Here is a 23,495-nt window from a genome sequence, read left to right on the forward strand (position 1 = left end):
TCCCTTTATTAAGTTACTCTAGAGTTTTACTGGAGCTGGCCTCAAACTTATGGTTTAAAAATCGCCATTTTCCTTCTTGGAGAAATGGAGAATTTACCCATGTCTAGCCTATCTTGGTTTTCTGATTTTCTAAAGATTCTCAGCAGTGGTTCTTCGGCTCCATTGGTTAAGTTAGTCATCCTCTTGCTTTCCGGCTCTACAATCTGTTGCCAACCTCCGTGCAGAATCGGAGGGGTCCACTTGAACAGTAGGACAATGCAGCTGAGCCCCTTAACTTTCCTAGCAAATCCACTAACAGTGGTTATGCTGTGTCTAGAGCAGCTGGATCTCTTTTCAATTAACAGCAGAGATTACCTCATTTATCTCAATTTAGAGCCATTTCCTATACAGCTCCTGTCCAAAGCCTGACAAATAGAATTGATATTCAGGGCTGGTAGTTTATGAGACATGAATAGTAATATATTCCCTAAGCTTTTTCCTATGGAATCAAATCACCAGAAAGCACCATACCTGCATTTTATTATTTTGGTTTTCCATACACATCATTTTATAGAACTATGACTTGAATTATGCCATCAGCTGGCATCGTTTGCTATGGCTACATGCAGAATGTCCACCAGTACTGAAGACACCATCCATTATGTACTTCCATGTTTCTTCTATAAAGGCTGATGTGGTAAATTACTACCCCCCGCCACCGCCCCCAAGAGTTCAGAGCCAGAAAGAGCTTGGTCTCTTCTGACATACCAGCATGCTTCCTTTCTTTTTTGAGTAATGAGGATTGCAGTACTTTATATTTTTCTCCTGGCCCTGACTCCCTTCTGGTCAGGAAGCTGGTATCTAAATATTCCACTCAGTTGCTGTAGTTCCTGTAATCTAGATTCACTAGTATAAATACCTGCTTGGCTTCCTTCATTACCAACTTCATGCATCAAGCCCCTGCCTCACCATTTTTTTGTTTTGTCCTGGTAAGTTTATAGCTTTTTGCTGAGTAGTAAAGACAGCATGGGCTTAAAAGCCTGACTCACTGGAATTTTGAGAAACAGACTAAGAGTTTTTAGCTGTGTGAACTTGAGTTTCATAATATTCTCTATGCCTCGCTTTTTCATTTAGAAAATGAAAATAATAAAAGCACCTGCCTCATACGGTTGTTGTGAAAATAAAATAATGCAGGTAAAGTATAGTTCAAATGATATTATTAATGCATTTTTTCCTTTATTAAAAAATGTGTTCAAATACACATAGCAGAACATTTACTATCTTAACCATTGTGAGGTGTGCAGTTTAGTAGTGTTAAGTGCATCCACATTGTTGTGCAACCAAACTCCAGAACTCTTCAGGGCTTACAAAACTGAAATGCTGTATATCCCAACAGCTCTCCATCCCCTCCTACCCCTAACTCCTGGCAACCACCTTTCTACTTTCTGTCTCAATGAATTTGACTACTCTAGGTACCTCAGATAAGTGAAACCATACAGTATTTGTCTTTTGTGACTGGATTATATCACTTAGCATAACGTCCTCAAGGTTCATTCATGTTGTTCACGTATCAGAATCTCCTTCCTTTTTAAGGCTGAATAATATCCCATGGTATATATACATATATATGACCATATATACATATGACCATGTATATACATATGACCATGTTTTGTTTATACATTTATCCATCGACGGCATTTGGGTTGTTTCCACATTTTGGCTGTTGTGAATAATGCTGCTATAAACATGGGTGTACAAATATCTCTTCCTGACCTTGCTTTCTTTTGGATATATACCCAGAAATGGAATTGCTGGATCATACATAATTCTATTTTTAATTTTTTGAGGAATCTCCATACTGTTTTTTATAGTAGCTGTGCAATTTTACATTCCCACCAACAGTGCACAAGGGCTGCAATTTATTTGCATTCTCACCAACACTTGTTATCTTCTGTTTTTTTTTTTTGTTTTTTTTTTTTGCGGTACACGGGCCTCTCCCTGTTGTGGACTCTCCTGTTGCGGAGCACAGGCTCCAGATGCTCAGGCTCAGTGGCCACGGCCCACGGGCCCAGCTGCTCCGTGGCATGTGGGATCTTCCCGGACCGGGGCACGAACCCGTGTCCCCTGCATTGGCAGGCGGACTCTCAACCACTGCGCCACCAGGGAAGCCCCGTTTTTGTTTTTTAAATAGTAGACATCCTCATGGGTGTGAGCTGGCATCTCACTGTGATTTTGATTTGTATTCCCCTAATGATTAGTGATGTTGAGCATCTTTTCATGTACTTGTTGGCCATTTGTATGCCTTCTTTGTAGAAATGTTTATTCAAGTATTTTGCCTATTTTTTCATCAGGTCGCTTTTTTGTTGTTGTTGAGTTGTAGGAGTTTTTAATATATTCTGGATATTAACCACTTACCAGAAATATGACTTGCAAATATTTTCTCCCATTCTATAGGCTGCTTTCACTCTGTTGATTATATCCTTTGATGCTCAGAAGTTTTAAATTTTAATGTAGCTCAGTTTATCTATTTTTACTTTTGTTGCCTGTGCTTTTCATGTCAAATCCAAGAAATTATTGCCAAATCCAATATTCTGTAGCTTTTCCTCTATGTTTTCTTCTAAGAGTTGTTTAGTTTTAGCTCTGATGTTTCAGGTCTTTTATTCATTTTGAGCTAATTTTTGTAGCTAAGTAAGGTCCATTGTTTTTTGCATGTGATATCCAGTTTCCCCAACACCATTTGTTGAAAAGACTGTCCTTTCCCCATTGAATGGTCTTGGTACCCATATTGAAAATTGTTTGACCGTATATGTGAGTTTATTTCTTGGCTTCCTATTCTATTCCATTGGTTTATGTGTCTGTCTTTATGCAACTACCACACTGTTTTGATTAATGTAGCTTTGTAATAAGTATTAAAATCAGTAAGTGTGAGGCAACCCACTTTGTTCTTCTTCTTCAAGATTACTTTGGCTATTCAGGGTCCCTTGTGATTCCATACGAATTTTAGGATGGATTTTTCTTTTTCTGCAAAAAACATTTGGGACTTTGATAGGGATTGCTTTAAATCTGTAGATTACCTTGGGTAGTATTGACATCTTAACAATATTAACGTATAACTGATTCACTTTGTCATACAGGAGAAACTAACACAACATTGTAAAGCAATTATATTCCAATAAAGATGTTAAAAAGAAATAAAGTTGGTCTGTCACTTAAAAAAATATATATAAACCTTCCAATCCATGAACATGAAATATCTTTCCATTCATTTGTATCTTTAAGTTCTTTTAGCAACATTTTGTAGTTTTCAGTGTACAAGTCTTCTGTCTCCTTGGTTAAGTATATTCCTACATATTTTATTCTTTTTGATGCTACTGTAGATAGAACTGTTTTTCTTAATTTCCTTTTCAGACTGTTCATTGTTAGTGTATAAAAACATAACACAACTGGTTTTGTGGGTTGTATTTGTATCCTGCAACTTTACTAAATTGTTTATTGTTACAATTTTTTGTGGGATCATTAAGTGCAATTTTTAAAATATAAGTTATTGCTAATCCTCTCTTATGGTAATTAATATGGATATAAAATATCCAATATATAAAATTACATGATCTTGTACCCAAATTAGTGGAACCTAGCTCTTATTTGTTCAACTTCTTGCTCTCAAACGAAAAAAAGCCTTTCTCTCTCTCTCTGTCCCTCTGTCTCTGTTTCTTTCTTTTTCTTTTTTACCATGATCACAAACATTAGTTTATTCTCTTCTTAGAAGTTTTTGTGTCTGTTTTGTGTGTATATATATATATATATATATATATATATATATATATGTATGTTCTACCTCACCTCACACTCAGAGTTGACAGCAAAAATCATCCCAAACTTTCTATTACTCCCGTCACACCATCAACTCTTTCCACATTCGTCAGAGTTAAAAACAAAACACCACCAGTTCTACCAGATACTTCTTCCTTTTTTTTTTTTAACATCTTTATTGGAGTATACTTGCTTTACAATGTTGTGTTAGTTTCTGCTGTATAACAAAGTGAATCAGCTATATGTATACATATATCCCCATATCCCCTCCCTCTTGTGTCTCCCGCCCACCCTCCCTATCCCACCTCTCTAAGTGGTCACAAAGCACCGAGCTGATCTCCCTGTGCAATGTGGCTGCTTCCCACTAGCTACCTATTTCACATTTGGTGGTGTATATATGTCAGTGCAACTCTCTCACTTCATCCTAGCTTTCCCTTGCTCCTCCCCATGTCCTCAAGTCCATTCTCTACGTCAGCGTCTTTATTCCTGTCCTGCCCCTATGTATATATGGAATCTACTTCTTCCTTTTGAGTGACAAGATTCTCAGCAAAGTGAAGAAAACATTCACCATATACTATGTTTTTAGACTACTTATACTTTCAGTCAGTGTCTAGTTAATCCATCTCGGGCAATTTTGTAATCTTTTCTGGGAAAGACTGGCAAGATAAACTCTAGAACATTCCCATAAAGTACCTTTGCCTTTTCTTTTATTTTTTTAAATTTTTATTTATTTATTTATTTTAACATCTTTATTGGAGTATAATTGCTTTTGCCTTTTCTTTTACCTTTATCGAAATAATTTCTCCCATGTTTCTACCCTCAGGAGTAGAGAGTTCTTCATTGCTTCTCCTTCACTTGGTCAGCTTGTTTCTTTTGGAAAAGGAACCCTCTTTCACTACTGTCTTCTAGTCATTTTTTTTTTTTTGGCCATGCCATGGGGCATGTGGGATCTTAGTTCCCCAACCAGGGATTGAACCCTTGCCCCCTGCATTGGAAGTGTTGAGTCTTCACCATTGGACAGCCAGAGAAGTCCTCTTTTAGTCATTTTTATTGTCAACAAATATCAGAAGCCAATCCTACCTTCCTTGCCTTACCTCTTCCAGCTTCCCCTATCTCTAGCATAATCATTTCCACCTCAGTGCCTTTAGGGAGGCTGTTCCCTCAGTGTGAAATAGGTGGCCTTTCTTTCATCTCTACCCTTCCTTCTAGGCCTGGGTCACACTCTACTTTCTCTATGCAGCATTTGTGGATTTGCTTGCACTTTTTGGAACATGTCTTTTTTGTGTGTGGATGTGGCACATATCACCTTGCTCTGGGCTATGAATACTTGTGTCCATCTTGCCTCTCCAAGAAGTTGAGAGGTTGGCAAACATTTTCTGCAAAGGGTCAGATAGTAAATATTTTCTGCTTTGAGGTCCAAACAGTCTCTGTTGCAAATATTCAACTCTGCCATTGTAGTATGAAAGCAGCCATAGACAATATGTAAACCAACGAGCATGGTTGTGTTCTGAACAAATTTTTCTGTTTTTATAGTCACTGAAATTTGAATTTCATACAATGTCCATGTGTCATGAAATATGTTCTCTTTAAGATTATTTTCAGCCATTTGAAAATGTAAAAACCATTCTTTGTTCATGGGCAGTACAAAAACAATTAGTGGGCCATCTTTGGCCCAGGCTGTAGTTCGCAGACCCCCTAAACTAGAGTATGAACTGCCTAAAGTCCGAGCTATGTTTTATGCCATTGTGTGCATGCCATGGTGCTTTGTCCATCAGAAGTTACCTCTTAAAGGTGGGGGAATGTGTCTGTTTCTTCATCACACTTAATTATGAACATAGTGCGTGGTTTGCTACTGCCATCCAAAAAAGGTATTGGATAGAGAGATAAGTGTTCATTTAATTTTTCAGCTTTCTAGCAGTAAGCAGAGATCTGAAGAACTGGATCACTTAGGGTTTTCAGGGTTTGGGTGAGGAGAAGGTCAGGAGTACCTTGTGAGATCAGATTTGGGCTGTCTTCGTAGGGATATTTTCACTTGGGTGGGGATTGGGAGTAGATGGGTGAGATGGAGTGGGTTGGGAGGATGGGGGAGTAATGGTCGAAGAGGTGTGAATAAGTGGTGGAAATGAGTATTTGTACAGTATCCGTAGGGAGAATAAGAACAAACACAGAATTTGAAACTTTGAAGATGATTTTCATCTTTTTTCATATTTAGCTCTAGTCCAACCCTAACATGAATCATGTATTATTTCAATTAAAATTCTCCTACTCTAGCTCCACAGGGTTTTGAATATATCTCAGGGAGCCACTGAGAGCTAATCTTTCCTTCTCACACCTCCCTAATTTCTAATACTCCTTATCTGTCTGAAGACTGCTGAGTAGACCAAGGGCTGAGGCATCCAGGTCAGCACCACCGCTATCCACAGTAACATGGGTCCACATAGCACAGGCGATTGAATATGGTGACACCAGACTCACTCCAGCTTCTAACAGATCATGAGATTTCTTCTCTGGATTGGTGTGCAGCTGTACCACTAGCCTTCTTTGGTCCCAGTACCAAGGCCCAGGGAGAGGTGGGGCAGGGCTTCAATTTCTGTGACTTCTGCACTATTTGAGGGCTATCCTCTGTGACCCAAATCTACAACCCACAGTCCAGAGAATCAGGCTCACAGATGTGGGCTATCAATTCTACAAGGAGGTTTCAGTGGGCTGCAACCATTAGGACATCTTCCTTTCTTAGGCTTCCATCAATAGTTACAATGTTGAACTTCATTTATCATTGCTTTTTTGGAATGCCAGATTCTTTAAAATATAATAGCACAACACTGTTGCATTGTTTTTAAAAATTACCATAAAAATATTCCTAGATGTTTGCAGCAACATGTGGGTAGATGCCAACATTAGATTTAGATAACTACTTCATTTCCAATACCAGATGTAGGTTAGCAGGTGTATTTCTGAATATTTATATTCTGAGTTTTTTATGTTTCTCAGCTTTTTATTATCATGAAAGTTAGTGATAGAGAACAATGGCTACAGGATTCATGTCAAATTAAGGAAAGAGTTGGGGCAAAATTAGAAAAATGTTGGGGGCAAAATTAGAAAAATGTTGGTATCTTAGTCTACTTGGGCTGCCATAACAAAATACCATAAGCAGTGTGACTTACATACAGCAGTCATAGAAAATGGGTACGTAAACAGATACAGTCAAAACCACTACAGTTAAATCTAAATGAGATGCTAAAAGATGTTTATATAACCCACAGGCAGGAAAAACAAATTAGAGAAACTAAGAACAAACAGAAAACAAACAAATAAATAAATAGAATGGTTGACTTGAATCCTAACATAGCAACAATTGCATTTAATATAAATGGCCTAAATATACAAATTAAAAGAGACTGGAGAGTGGATTTTTTTAATTGACCCAAAGATTTATTTCTATAACAACCTCAACTTAAATGTAATGATATAGATAGGTTTAAAGTACAAGGACGGACAAAGAAATATCATACAAACATTAATCAGAAGAAAGCGGGAGTGGTTATATTATTATAGCATAAAATCAACTTCAGAGCAAAGAAAACTACCTGGTACAGAAAGGGACATTGTATAATGATAAGGGAGTTAATGCATCAAGAAGACATATCAGTCCTAAATGTGCATTCATTAAGAAATAGAGCTACAATATATGTGGGACAAACACTAATAAAGTTGAAATGATAAATAGACAAATCCACAATTATAGTTGGAGTTCCTCTCTCAACAATTGATAGAATAAGTAGAGAAAAAATCAGCAAGGAAATAGAACTCAACCACACCATCAACCAACAGGACCTAATTCCCTACAACTTGTGGTAAGACAATGATATCCATTCTCATTACTGCCACTTATCATACTACTGGAAGCTCTAGTCATTGCAATAAGGCAAGAAAAGGATATATAATGCATACAGGTCACAAAGGAAGAAATAAAACTGCCTGTCTTCTCAAGTGACATGATTGTCTACATAGAAAATCCCAAGAAATCAACAACAACAAAGAACTGCCCAAAACTAATAAGTGAATTCAGCAACATTGTAGGTTTCAAGATCAACATACAAAATAATCACATTTCTATGTACTAGCAATGAATATGTGGAACTGAAAATTAGAAATACTATACCATGCACAAATGCTTAAAAAAAACTTAACTGCAAATCTAACAAAATATATACAGGACCTATATGCTGAAAGCTGCAAAACACTGATGAAAGAAATCAAAGAAGATCTAACTATACAGTGAGACCTACCCTATTCACAGACTGGAAGACTCAACATAGGAAAGGTCTCAATTCCTATCAAAATCCCAGCAAGGCATTTTGTAGAGATACACAAATATATTCTAAAATTTATTTGAATAGGCGCTGGCCCTAGAATATCTAAAATAATTTTTACAAAATTATTTTATTTTACAAAAAGTATTAAGTGGCAGAAATCACTCTACCTGGTTTCAAGACTTACATGGCTGCAGTATTCAAGCCTGTGAGGTATTGGAGGACAAAGAAACACTTAGGTCAATGGAACAAAATAGAGAGCTCAAAATGTCAAATGTAAAGCCACAGAACTTTTAGAAAAAGACATGGAAGAAAAATCTGGGGACACAACATTTGGTGAAGAGTTCTTAGACTGGACATCAAAAGTATAACCTATAAAAAAAATCAAAAGTATAACCTATAAAAAAATTAATAGAACTTCATCAAAATTAAAAACTTTGATCTGAGAGAGACTCTGTTAAGAGGATAAATAACAAGGTACAGACAGAAGAAAAATATTTACACACCACTTATTTGACAAAGGACTGGCATCTAGCATATAAAAAGTACCCTCAAAACTCAACAGCAGTTAGGCCAAACAGTTGAATTTGAAAGTGGGTAAACTATATTTTTAAAAATTTCACTGAAGGGCTTCCCTGGTGGCGCAGTGGTTGAGAGTCCGCCTGCTGATGCAGGGGACATGGGTTTGTGCCCCGGTCTGGGAAGATCCCACATGCCTCGGAGTGGCTGGGCCCGTGAGCCATGGCTGCTGAGCCTGCGCATCCGGAGCCTGTGCTCTGCAACGGGAGAGGCCACAGCAGTGAGAGACCCGCATACCGCAAAAAAAAAAAAAAAAATTCACTGACGATATTGGGATGGCAAATAAACACATGAGAAGATATTCAACATCATCTGGTATTAGGGAAATGCAAATTAAGACTCAATAAGATATCACTGCACTGCACACTTATTAAAACAGCTAAAATAAAGTAATGAAACTACCAAGTGCTGCAAGGATGTGGAGAAACTGAATCTCTAATGTATTGCTGATGGCAACGTAAAATGGAACAACCACTCTGAAGAGTAGTTTGGCAATTTCTTAAAAACCTAAACATACAGACCATAGACTCAACAACCAAACTTCTTGGCATTTCCCAAAGAAATGAAAACATGTCCACACAAAAATCTGTACCTGGTTCTTCATAGCAGCTTTATTTGTAATAGCCCCAAACTGGAAACCACCAAAACATCTTACTACGGGTGACTGGTTAAACTGTGATATACCCTCAGCAATAAAAAGGAACTACGGATGTACCTAACAACTTGGATGAATCTGCAGAGCATGATGCTGAGTAGAAAAAGAATCAGTATCGAATGTAAATTGATACAGCCACTATGGAGAGAAGTACAGAGGTTCCTTAAAAAGCTAAAAGTAGAACTACCATATGACCCAGCAATCCCACTACTGGGCATATACCCTGAGAAAACCGTAATTCAAGAAGAGTCGTGTACCACAATGTTCATTGCAGCTCTATTTACAATAGCCCGGAGATGGAAGCAACCTAAGTGTCCATCATCAGATGAATGGATAAAGAAGATGTGGCACATATATACAATGGATATTACTCAGCCATAAAAAGAAAAGAAACTGAGTTATTTGTAGTGAGGTGGATGGACCTAGAGTCTGTCATACAGAGTGAAGTAAGTCAGAAAGAGAAAGACAAACACGGTATGCTAACACATATATATAGAATCTAAAAAAAAAAAAAAGTTCTGATGAACCTAGGGGCAGGACAGGAATAAAGACGGAGACATAGAGAATGGATTTGAGGACACGGGGAGGGGGAAGGGTAAGCTGGGATGAAGTGAGAGAGTAGCATGGACATACATACACTACCTTATGTAAAACAGACAGCTAGTGGGAAGCAGCAGCATAGCACAGGGAGATCAGCCCAGTGCTGCTTTGTGACCACCTAGAGGGGTGGGATAGGGAGGGTGGGAGGGAGAGGCAAGAGGGAGGGGATATGGGGATATATGTATACGTATAGCTGATTCACTTTGTTATACAGCAGAAACTAACACAACATTGTAAAGCAAGTATACTCCAATAAAGATGTTTTAAAAAAAGGTTATATACTGTAAGATTCTGTTTATACAACCTCTCAAAATATAGAGATGGAAAATAGATGAGTTATCAGCAGGGGTTGGAGGTGGGAGGACAGGCTGGGTGTGACAGTAAAGGGGTAGCTGCACTGAGGCCTTTGTGGTGATAGAAGAGTTTCTATCTTGATTTTGGTGGTGGTTACAGGAATCTACATTTGGTATAAAATGACACAGACCTACACACAGACATATTACACACATAGCAAATTCCTGGTTTTGTATCGTACCATAGTTAAATAATATGTAATCAACTGGAGAAACCAGACGAAGGGTGCACTGGACCTCTCTGTACTATCTGTGTAATTTCCTAGGCGCTGTAATTAATTTTTAATACAGAAAAATAATTAAAAATAAATCTTCTTTTGCCTTGGCTAGCTGTGGCCCACATTATTTCTTAAGAGGAGAAACCGTGAGACTGTGGAAAACCCCAATACTCAATTTTATACATAAGCGTGATCTGAGGCACGAGAAAGGGGCTCGGTGGCAGAAACTGGGGAGCCCGGGAGGAGTTTCCCTTGCGCAGAGGGTTCGGAGGCGGGGTCCCCGCTGCTGAAGCCGGCAGTGAGGGGCGCGCAGCCGAGCTCCAGACCCACCCTCCGCCGCCCCCGGAGCCGGTGCGGTGTCTTCACCGCGTGGCCAGAGGCTGGGGAGTGAGAAGCACGGGCACTGTCGCTCCGGCATTCCGGACGGCCACAGCGCCGGGCCTCAGAGAGGAGCAGAAGACTTTGAACTACGAACATTTTTGGTCAACGGGATCGTCTCCCTCGCTCTGGCTTCTCGCCTGTTGATTGTGAGTTAAAACCCTGCACTGCTTTCCTTCTCCAGAACCTCCCGAGGTGCTGGCGGGAGCCCTCTCGTGCGCCCGAGTCCAGAGCGGAGGCTGTCCCGGCCTGCAGGGGAGGGAGGCGGCCTCCGCGCAGGTCCCCCGGTAGCCCGCGCCCCGCCGCGCGGGAGTCCGAGCCCCGGGAGGTGGATGGCACGCGGGGCGCGCGCAGCATGCAGTCGCTCAACATCACCCCAGAGCAGTTCTCCCGGCTGCTGCGGGACCACAACACGACACGGGCGCAGTTCATCGCGCTGTACGGGCTGCGGCCGCTGGTCTACACCCCGCAGCTGCCTGGGCGCGCCAAGCTGGCTTGAGTGCTCACCGGCGTGCTCATCTTCGTCCTAGCGCTCTTTGGCAACGCGCTGGTGGTCTACGTGGTGACCCTCAGCGAGGCCATGCGCACCGTCACCAACATCTTCACCTGCTCCTTGGCGCTCAGCGACCTGCCCATCGCCTTCTTCTGTATCCCGGTCACTATGCTCGAGAACATCTTCAACAACTGGCTGGGGGGTGAGTCCGCGCGCTTTCCTTCTCCCCTAATCCCCAGCCTTCCAGGGGACCCCCTCCACAACACACACTCTACTCTTCTGACTTTCTTCCATTTTTCTCTTTACCAAATGAATCCAGTACCCTTTCTTAGAACTTCCTCGCCTGCCCTCACTTGGAGATAAGTTTTTGCTCCTTTTGATTCCGTTCCAGCATTTTTCTCCGTGTCGCTTAGAGACACAAGTTAGGGAAATGCTTAGGAGAGTCTCACCGCAGTGGGGTGGGAAGTGGCACCAGTTAGTTCAGCTCCCTTTTCCACAATTACCAAGACTTTTTCCTATTTTTAAAATAAAAGTAAGATAAAATAATTCAAATAATAAAAACCCCAACATCCCCTCATTCCTCTAACCTCCAGCCTCACTCCCCAGTTGCCCGTGGGGCTTCCAGACAGGTATTTGTACTGCAAGTATATATATGGACTTAACACTTTAAAACAAATATAATGCATTTGCAGAAAAAAAAAATCTAGTCCTTCTTTTTAAAAAATACATGAACAGAGTCACACTTGGAGAAGGAACACAGAAAATATATGTCCTCTTGACTGATAAAGAAAGAGAGATTAATTTCTCTTCCTTAGAATGGGAGCAGAAATGGCAGAGAACCATTTGGAGTCTTTGTTGGGAGCAGTGTGTGGGAAAAAATAAGACACTGCACTTCTCTAAATGATGCAGTCTTTCCAAAGAGACATGACTAGAGAGCGTGTTTTGTAACCCATAAATAGTAGTGGGTTGTATTCTCACCAGTGCTTATGGAGTGCCTTGGGGATGAGGAAACATTGATTGTACCTGTGTTTTCATGGGTGGATGTACTCTTGTGACCATCTCAAAATTCATAGAAAGTGATTGGAAATATAGGGAGAATGTGAGAGAAATGAATCATTGTGCTTTCAAACTCTGCTATTTCCACCCCTTCCTTAGCTAATTCCTTTTATTCTCATGGCGGGTGTTTCTTTCATCCTACCATTACCAACTTGAGATCCTCAATTTAAGTCCCTGGCATTGCTTTTTTCCATTAATTTGCACCGGGTTTATTGTTAGTGGATCAGGTTGCTAAAATCTTTGATTCCCATCCCATCTATGATATATATATTTCCCCCAATACACTAAACATTAGAGTACATAGTATTAGCTTGAAAGTGACACATAATGCAGTCATAAATTGACTTATGGATTATTGACTTTTTTATGCACTCTGATGAAATCCTTATACTTGGGCATTTTAAAGTTGCCCAGAGCAACTAACGCCACAGAACTAATGGAAAAACTTTTGACCAGTACATATGGCTTATTTTTTGAGAAAAAGGCACAGGAGATTTCCCTTTAATTAAAGCAACTCTGTACGTGTCCCCCTTTTTTTCTCTTCTTGGAAAAAGGTATATAGCAAAAAAAAATTTTTTTTGTTTAAAAAAGGAAGAACTGGGGGAAAAAAGCACCCACATTTTTCTATTATTGTCAGAAACTCTTGACTTACAGATGTTACTGACAGATGGGAAGCTGACTATATGAGAATGGGATGTGATTATCTTCCACTGAAAACCTGAAGGAAATCTAACAGAAAAACAATTGTTAAGTGAGAGGCATAAGCGCCAAAATAATATACTGAGCTATTTGGTTTCGGCATGGCTTTTATACATCTTTTCAACATGTTTCAGTTCTAGGTAGTGGCAATGTAGAATGTTGTCGGCAATGAAGTTCCTGATGTAAAGAGGTAAATAAGAAAGGGCTGCTTCACTGGTAACTAGAAGATATCTTATTCTGGGACAAATAGTACTTGTTCCTTTTAATTTGAAATTCTGTGGAGGGAGGAGAGGCTGCTGCTTGGCTAAAACAGTTCCTCCAGCACAAGTCATTAGGTCAAGTGGTCATAGGACCTGCTTGTGGCCCAGTTACCTTGGTAACAAAAATATTTGAGTTAGGAAATAATGCTTCCTAGGAGCAAAACAGAATGTCTTCAATAAATTGAGTACTTTTCTTTCTATTTAGAGTCTAGGCCATGGGCCCACAGCATGAGCATCACCTGGAACCTTGTTAGAAATGCAGTCTCAGTCCCCATTCCAGACCTATTGAATCAGAATCTGCATTTTAACAAAATTCCCTATGTGGTCCAAATTCACAAGGAAGTTTGAGATTCATTGGTCTCTAATACACCATTGCTGTGTTCCACTTTGGGGACAGGTTATTTTGACCAATGGTAATAGGCCACCACTGAGCACTTTTCCTTAGCAAATAGACAGGCTAAATATTTCTCTCGGATTGTCTGTTACACCATAGAGGCCGTTACTACAATAACTAGGACTTTTCCCATTAGAGCTTATTTTTCCAAGTCATAATTATACCAAGGAGGGTGTGGAATTTAATACACAATCAACTTTACTTGTCTGCCTGATTTGTTGATGACCAAAATCCAGCTGAACCAAATTAAATGGGTAAAAATTTCCTCAAAGTAAATAAGCTATTATGAAGCTGTTTACTCCGGTTTCCAGAAATTACAATTTTCCTTAATAAATCTCTAGGTTATTGGGTGTTTTTTCTCCTTTCTGTAGCCTATACCTGCATTTTCAGAGTGAAATCTATGGGATGTTATTGACAAAGTACATTCTTTGCATAGACTTTGATATAATTTTTTTCATTTGTTTATTCATTCCTTTACTGATTCAACTATTTATTGAATGACTAATATATGCTAGTCGTTATGCTGAACTCAAATACAAGGGTGAATAGTACACAATATATATCGTGTAAAGATTTTGAGGAAAGACAGCAGTTTTCCTGGAGAAAGTGAGTAGTTCTGTATGCCTGGAGTTTAGCATTCAAAGGGGAAGTGGTGAGAGATGAAGCTGGAGAGAAAAGAAGAGAAATCATGAAGAGCCTTCTAGTGCTATGTTAAGGAGTTTGAATTTTATTCTGAAGCAGATGCATCACTAATCTGAAGCAACAAATTTCAAACTAGGAGTTGCAACCTATTAATTAGTCATAAGTCATTGGGTGAGTCAGGATTAGCAATTTTCTAAAAAATGATATATATTAGAATAGAGAATTTCAGAGAGCATTTACATAGTAAAAGTTTGGTTGTGTGTGTATATATATGTATATACATATATGTATCTACACATGCAATAAGAAATATCTTTAAATTACGTGTGTGTGTGTGTGTGTGTGTGTGTGTGTGTAATGTAAAGGTATTTCCTATTGTGGGTCATGGTTAAAGCCACTAGTATAAAGGGAGTCAAGTTAGAGCAAGTATGGCTGACCATAAGCAAATTAAACCCATCAGAACTCATCAGCCATGGTTATGTTCCATTGCTACCCTGTGGCAGTACTTTGTTACAGCCAACTCTCTGAATTCGATTACTAAAGTGGTGGAATTGATGATGCAATTTTAAGGAACACAGATAATTAAAAAGTTGATTTACCTGTGGTTGGTTGCTAATAAAGCAGAAGTTTTTATTCATCTTGGAATGTGTGGGTGTGGATGAGACTGTGACAAAGGCAGACTATTTAGACGAGATTATACCAAAAGATGCAAGTCATGGCGAGTGGAAGAACGCTATACACGTGATTTTTGCCTAGGGCCACCTAGCCCTCTGACTATTTTTATTACTGCAGTAAAATCAGAGCTGTTCTTGAAAAATATATGGTGTAGTCTCTCAGAATAATGTATTTTAATCCTCGAACTGTGTTAAGTGTAGAGATTACAAAATTGTAGGAGACCCACTACTCAACTAAATTTTAGAAAAATGTTATCCCGACAAGATTTGCAAAGTGGTGTTCAGAAAAACAGGGTGGGAAGGAAGCAGGGAAATGTGAAAGATAAAGAGATGAGATGTAGAAAAGAAGGAAAACAGTGATAATCAGCTGTCTTCCAAGTCTTAATATAAACACAGGTAGAGAATAGAGTTATACTAATTCGGCAAGTAGAAACGTAATTTAAAAGAAATAGGATTGATGCTTCCAAACCATTGAATACCCTAAATACTTACTTATTTTGTAAGGCCTCTTCTCCACACTAATTATGGAAAACCTGTGGTTTGGGGACTGTTTTTCACAGTGGCTGAGAGCATAGACTCTGGAGCCATCATTTTATGGGATATAGGAACAACCTTGGGTAAGTTTCTTTATCTCATCTCTTTCTACAGATGGAGGTCATAACAATACATATTTTATGGTGTTGCTGCCAAGCAGATTTTTTGAGTTTATGGAGTTAATGCTGATTATATCACAGTAAATGGTAAAAAGTGTTCTAGATTGGAAGTTAGTCTTTTAACTTTGAACATTATCATCATTGTGCCTCAGTCAGGACAAAGGACACTTCTGGCAGGTATAAGGCATAAACAGGGACAAAAGAAAAGAGAGAGCAGAGGAGAGCAGAGATAGACTTTCATGATGTTGCAGAACCACAGAAGTCAATGAGAGCAGCTCAGGGGAAGAGATGAAAGATAAGCATATTTATTAGTCAGAGTTCTCCTGGGAAAGAGAACCAATAGTATGTGTGTATATGTATGATGTGCTGTGAAGAATTGGCTTACACAGTTATGGAGGCTGAGAAGTCCCACAATCTGTTGTCTGCAAACTGGAGACCCCGGAAAGCAGGTGGCAGTGGTAGTTCAAAAGCCTGAGAGTCAAAGAACCAACGTTGTAGATTCCAGTCTGAGTCTGAAGGCCTGAAAACTAGGGGCCTCAAGGGCTGGAGAAGATCAGTTTCTCAGCTCAAAGCAGTCAGGCAGAGAACAAATTCCCACCGTCCTCCACCCTTTTGTTCTATTTGGGCTCTCAACAGATTAGGTGATGCCCACCCACACTGGGAAGGGCCATCTGCTTTACTCAGTTCACCAATTCAAATACTAATCTCCTCTGGAAACACCCTTACAGACACAACCAGAAGTAATGTTTAACCAGACATCTGGGCACCCCATTATCAATACAAGTTGACACATAAAATTAGCTATCACAGAGTATATTGAGTAGTGTTCCCTGTGCTATACAGTAGGTCCATGTGGGGTGATGGGATGTTAACTACATTTATTGTGGTAATCATTTTGTAATATATACTTGTATCAAGTCATATTTTACACCTTAAACTAATACAAGGTTATATGTCAATTATATCTGAATACAACTGGAAAAAAGAAGAAAAAAATTAACTATCATAAGAAGTCATATCTAAAACACAAACTTTCTTTTACAACTAGTCTGTTCAGGAATAGTGTTTTAGATACACAGAGAGAAAGAACAGAGGAGAAGAAAACAAAACCAAAAAATAAAAGAAGTCATAAAACATATATAGATTGGCATTCTTTTTAGCTATCATTTCTTTGAACATAATTAGGTATCCAATGGTGTGCTAGAGCTAATTCATACCAACTCATGATAACCAACTGTGTATACATCTATTCCAGGCTCCACACTTATTGATATCCTTTTGGTAGTTTGGGATTGGCCATGGTGACCATATTTATACCAGGGAAATTAGCAAATAATTAATGATCAGAAACTTTTTTTTTAACCTGGGGAGCTGGTTGTTAACATTTATTAGCACACCACTGCTTGTATCCCTTGTAATGTACATGATAATCAATCATCAACATTCTAGGTATCACTCACCACCATTGCTTTAATGTATACTGTCATTTTCTCAATCAACTTTAATCCAGCATTTTACTTTTGTTTTTTTAAACTTTATCCTTGTCTGTATTCAAACAGAATTTCTTGGAATACTGCTTTGTAATTATACATTTATTTGTGGGATATTGTTTAATGCCTGCTCTCCTTCCATGAAGAACAGCTGGGAGTGTTTATGTTTTGTCTTGGTCTGTAGTCAGAGCCTTCAGTAGTATATGATCCATAGGTCAGCGAATGAACAAATGAATGAATGAGAAGACAGAATATAGCATGAAAAATTAGTGTGATAGACTAAGATATCCTCCTAAGCCCTCCCCAACCCCCCACAGTTGGAAGCAGTGTTAGAAAGTAGACCCTGAAGAGAAGGCTCACTCTCAAATCCATTCTCTCACCCAGTGGTTCTCAAACTTTGCTCCATATTAAAATTACCTGGGTACTTTTTTAAACCCTAAGGCCCCACTCACTCCCCACAATTCAGAATCTCTCAGAGTGAGATCTAGGTATCAATTTCTTTTAAAGATCCTCAGCTTATTACAACACGTAGCCAGGTTTGAGAACCAGTGCTTTCTAGGGCTTGGAATCTGGGGTAGGTCTTGGAATTCCCAGTGTACACATTTCTGTTGCTGGGGAGGGTGTCTGAATATCCACCTAGGAGTAACTGCTGAGAATTGTAACTGATGGTTACTGCTTCCATCTTCAGATATGACTGGTCTAAAGTTTTAGTTATAGCTTGAAACAAGCAAACAAAAATTCCCATTTCACCTTCTCCATCTTGTAAAAAACGTTTGTAGATTGCTCTCTCTTTCACCTTCCATCCTACAACTCTCTCTCATTCTTGCTTTTGTGCTCTCTTTTGGGATCTCAGGTTCATAGCGTTGAGTTAATAATATGATATTATTATCATTCTGGACAATAACCTTCTCTTGTTTTATTATGTTTATATTCTTTTTTTCCCTTAAATCCCCATTCTCTGCTATAATTCATCTCCCCCTGAAAAGGTGGCTACAATAATGTGTTTGATATGTACCTTTACATTTGTTTGTATTCTTCTTACATATGTTGCATAAATATGCATTGTTACTTTGCTCAGTGCTGTTTCCAACATCTTTCCATGTTGCTGTGTTTATCTAATGCTTTTATTTTTAACAGATAATTTATGTATTTAGAGTCCACCTTTGTGTGTGATACAAGATAGGCAGATTGGTTTATTTTTCTCCATGTAGAGAGCTAGTCGTTTTTACACTTCCTATAAACAACTTATAATTTCTCCCTTGATTTGTGGTGCCATTTTAATTATAAATCCATTTCCCATCTTCTTTTCTGTCTATTTTGAAACATTGCTTAGTTGTCTAAGTCCACACCAGTGCTATAGTGTTTATTGCAAAGGCTTTTTAGCATATCTAAATGTTGCATTGGGAAAGTCCCCTATTTCTTTGACCTTCTCTTTCAGAGTTGATTTAGTTATGTATGGACCTTTAGTTTTCCATAAGCATTTAAAAATAAGTTTGTCCCCCTGGAATTTTGATTGGTATTGTATTCAATTTATCTGCTGTTTTGGAGATAATTGACATTTTAATGATAAGTCACTGTGCAATATTGTCATGTTAATCCTATGTGATAAGACAGAACAGTGGTCCTTCAAAGATGTCCATAACCTAATCCTTACAACCTCTGACTATGTTGCTTTACATGGCAAAAGAGATTTTGCTGATGTGACTAAGTTAAGGATCTAGAGATGGGGAGACCATCCTGTATTATCTGGCTGGACCCTATTAATCGTAAGGGTACTTACAAAGGGAGTCAGGAGTGTCAGGAGCAGAGATGGAGATGTGGCAACCGTGCCAGAAGTCAGAGTGACGCAGGGCCTTGAGCTAAGGAAGGCAGGCAGTCTCTGGAAACTGGAAAAGGCCAGGAAACAGATTCTTCTCTAGAGCCTTCAGAAGGAATGCAGCTCTGCAGGCCCATTTTAAACACCTGACTTCCAGAACTATAAGATATAAATGTGTGTTCTTTTGAACCACTAAGATTGTAGTAATTTGTTAGAGCAGCAGTAGAGAACTAATACAATCACCTCTTACACATAGAATGACTCCGTTTAATTAGGTCTTGTTGGATGTTATTTCTTCCAAACAGAAACCTGGTATGTTAACGTATTGGGTGGGCATGTTCTTCAGGGGAGGTTAGGATCCTTCTTAGCTCTAGGAGTTGGATTTCATTAATGTAGGTCAATATTTTAAATTTCATTCTCCTTGTCGATGAGTTTTAAAATGGGCATGCAGCCCATTTTGGCCATAGAGTCTGAGGTTTTCCTCACTTTCATAAAGGGACTGAGAAAAGTGTATATTTTCCTTGCTAATCCTAAGAACAAAAGCATGCTGAGGAGGATGAAGTAATCCAAAGGAGAGAATGCCAATCCATGCTGAAATCATTCAGCTGTAGAATTTACTGCCCCATTATTGCTCTACCTCTGGAATCACTTTTATATGAAATAGTACATTTCCCTTATTGTTTCAGCCAGTTGAGCTGAATTTTCTTTTATTTGCAGTCCAAAACATCTAATTAATATATAGAACAAACAAATACAAAGAAAATAAAAATTATGTATTCCAAATCCAGAGGTAATTATGATGAGAATTTTAGTGTGTTACTAAAATTAGTAACATTTAGTTGTTAGTTTTCTCCTGAATATATTTTTAGCAAAATAGAAACCCTTTAGTGTTTGAGTGTATGTGTGTGTACATGTATATATCACTTGTTTACTGCTTGTTTCAGTTAGTTTTCATTTTAAAACGTCCATTGAAAGATGATTTAATAATTTACATTATATTGACATATATTTTATTTAGCCATCCCTCTATTTTTGGCATTAGTTTACACTAATTTGAGGTTATTTTATGTTTGGTGAGCAACTGAGTACATAAATTACATGAATATTTAAAATTTTTTATTAAGCATTTCTGGGGAAGAACACTTTATAATGCATTTTGTTGCCTGATAACCTTCACATTCAAGAATTTTTTCCTAATGGCTAACCTGACCTTCTCCATTTCTTTCCTTGTATACAAAAAAAAAAAAGAAAAGAAAGAAAAATCCCTCCTATATTATTTGACAGTGAGTTATTTTAAGATTTTTAGCACAATGAAACCACCTTGTTTCTGCTTTATTACCCTAATGTTTAACCTGGGCTTATTTTACTCTATTATTTGAAAGTCTAATTATTGCCATTAGTGGAAAGTAAAAAAACAATTCAGTTACTTTTCTAAAATGGTATTTGTAGCTATTAGAGTAATGAAAATAGGAAGAGAAATACCAGAAGAGACACAATTTTACTTTGGTGAACTTGTTTTCTGACACAAATATGCACCCAGAAGGTTCTTCTTGTAAAGTAGTTGAAGGAAGCACTCTGAGCAGAACTACAGTTAGTATCAGCTTGGCTCCACAAAGAAAAACCTCAGGGTCTCGCAATTTGTATGGCCCCTTGTGGAGGGCCACTCATCCTAAATCAAAATCTTTCTGAGGACAGCTCCAGCCCATGTACACAGAGAAGCCAGAAGTCTTTCACGTTGCCCCATTCTTAAGTATGTAAAGACAATCAAGGATTGTTAGGCAGTTGAAGAAAGTTTGCAGAATAAAAGGGAATACAAACAAACAGATAAATGAAACTAGCATAAATGGGTGATTTATAGATTTCTTTAGAAAAAATTCTAAGTAGTATTTTCATATCTATGGACATATTCTGAAGAATGTCTCCTCATTTGATATTTTCATAGTGGAATTCCTATTGGTTTTTAAGTCTCAAACTTCTACAATAAATGTATCATTCAATACAACACTTTTTAAGATGATTTTACATAGGAAAAATGTGTGTCCCAAAACTTAAGAAAACATTTTAAACCAAATGATTTATCTATAAATAAAAATTATCCAGCTATATTCCAAATACATTTGGTAGAACATCAAAATCGCAAATAGATATTTTGAAAAGCATGCCTAGTGTTCACAATGGGATGTGTGTACTGAATGTTGCTGACACTAAGAGAAGCATCACATCATTTTACACATTCTTTGCGACTGAACCATTCTTTGCAATTGTTACTCTTGAAAAGAAGAGTAGCTTTGCAAAGAGGTCAATGAAAAAGATGTTGAAGAATTATTTAAATGCATGATGAGAAATTAGCAAGTACTAAAGTTGTTCAGGATATCAGTCTGAAAAAGTTAATCACAGTGATAACCAGAAGGTATTCAATTAAACCACTAGACATTGCTTGCTGAAAATTATTTGTGGGCTCTGCTGATACAATGATAATCATTATCTTTGAACTTGGTGGAGATATTACTGCCAGATATCTCTTATATCACCATGCAAATACTTCTATAAACATACTAGAGGAGAGTAAGTAAAGCTTTATTCTGTAGTGTTTCATCCTAAAGAGTCAACTACATCCCTTGAAGATTCATTCAGGAGTCCCCACCTGAGCACAAAAGTGATTAAAAAAAAAACAAAAAACTGAAAGCTTCTGAGTTTTATAGTTTGCCTGAAATTGCACCTTTGCAACCCAACTTACTCATGATATCACTTTCCACAGCCAGTGACAATGATAACATTTCAGCCCTCCTTGCCTTTCAACTTTCTTCAAGTTTCCAGTCTGTTCCTTTCTTCATGGGTATCAGGTCATCCAAGGTAATTGTCCTGTTTTTGTTGCAAATTATATTTGAAATTTTCTAACATATTTATTAATTTCTGTGTGCTGGTTGCTATGCCTTGTTGGAAAAAAATATTCATGATGCACCATGAAAATGCTGCATACAGAGCAACATGCACACAAACCATTTGATAAAAACCATTCTAATTGTTCTGGAAATTGGGAGCAATATTTTAAACATTTTACATACTAAATGATGACTTAACTATATTTTAGTTACACTTCAGGAATTCTGTTGGGAGTTTGATTTGGCATTTTAAATGATGGGGAATAGGCTACTAATGCACATTTTCACACAGAATGTCTCATTTTCATGAATGAGTTACTAATGGTAAGTGGGAGATGTCTTCATTTAAGAAGATATTGACTTCATAAATCAAGAGTAAGCATCTCTGAAAAGGAACATTTGAGAATAAGAAAAAGTTCTTAAAAGTGAAAATATGATTGCTGAACTTATATATAAATTATAAGAGCTGGAAGATAAAGAGAAGAAGATCTCTGTAATGTGGACCAAAAAAGACAAAGAGAATTTATAAAGCAAAAAATATGTATTAAACAAAAGATATAAATATGAGGGATACAGCCAGGAATTCCAAAATCTGATTAATAAGAGTTCCACCAAAAAAATGCACAAAACACAGAGGTAAAACACAGAGATAAGAGAGTCAGAGGTCTCCAAATTCAAAAGGCACACAAAGAGCAAAAGAATAAAAAATGGCCTAGGCTTCAACTCATATTCCCATAACATTTCAGAAGTACAATTACAAAGAGATCAATAAAAGCTTCCAAATAGTAAACCAGGATCCTCATAAGAGAGCAAAAATCAGTCGGACGGTATAGATGTGTTAGCACCAAAAGTGGATGCTAGAGGTCAATAAGGCAAGACCTTCAAGATTCCAAAGGAAGATAATGTTGAATTTAAAGTCAAATTATAGCCACTTTCAGATAAGCAAGAACTTAAGGAGCCTACTTTAAACTCATTAATTTGAAGAACTTACTTGAAAAAGATTCATGCAAAACAAGGGTGAAATACAAGAAATAAGAAGCCATGAAATGAAAGGAACAGTGGAGAAGGAATCCATTCTAAATGAATTTCAAGAACATGGCTATAGAACAATCTTTAAATAAATAAATAAACACAGTCATCAAACTTAGAAGTCAGTAGTCTTCTAGAAGAAAGTCTTAAAAGAACAAATACTAGAATTGATTCCAAGTTGTGTATATGTTATGTGAAAAGTTGAGATGTAATAGTAAAAATAATGATGATGGTTACGGCAGCAATAAATGTAGCTAACACTCATGAATGCACTTTCACATAGTGCCAGGCTCTGTCCTAAACACATGGCATTTATGATTTCATTTAATCCTCCAAGAGTCCTATGAGGCAAGTATTGTTTCATCATCTACATTTTATAGATAAGAAAACCCAAGACACAGTGAAGTAAGGTAATTTTCTCTAGGTCACACAATTAACTAGTGGTTAACCCAAGATCCAAACCCAGGTAGTCTAATTCCAGAGCTTATACTCTAAACTGCTATAGTGTGTTGAAGAAGG

The 23,495-nt window shown here is 37.9% G+C and overlaps 1 protein-coding gene across 1 annotated transcript in view; it reads left to right on the forward strand.

The window, feature by feature from the left end:
* Nucleotides 1-8,287: 8,287 nt before the first annotated feature.
* Nucleotides 8,288-23,495, forward strand: part of QRFPR (pyroglutamylated RFamide peptide receptor) — a 31,138-nt gene continuing 15,930 nt past the window's right edge. Inside the window, 1 exon segment of the mRNA XM_089911240.1 lies at nucleotides 8,288-11,726. Within this exon segment, the coding sequence (XP_089767366.1) occupies nucleotides 11,244-11,726 (483 nt within the window). The 5' untranslated portion in view covers nucleotides 8,288-11,243.

This window comes from Delphinapterus leucas, chromosome 5 (assembly GCF_059928025.1).
Source record: "Delphinapterus leucas isolate spDelLeu-1000000601 "Yukka" chromosome 5, BTC_Dleu_Yukka2, whole genome shotgun sequence".
Taxonomy (NCBI): Eukaryota; Metazoa; Chordata; class Mammalia; order Artiodactyla; family Monodontidae; genus Delphinapterus; species Delphinapterus leucas.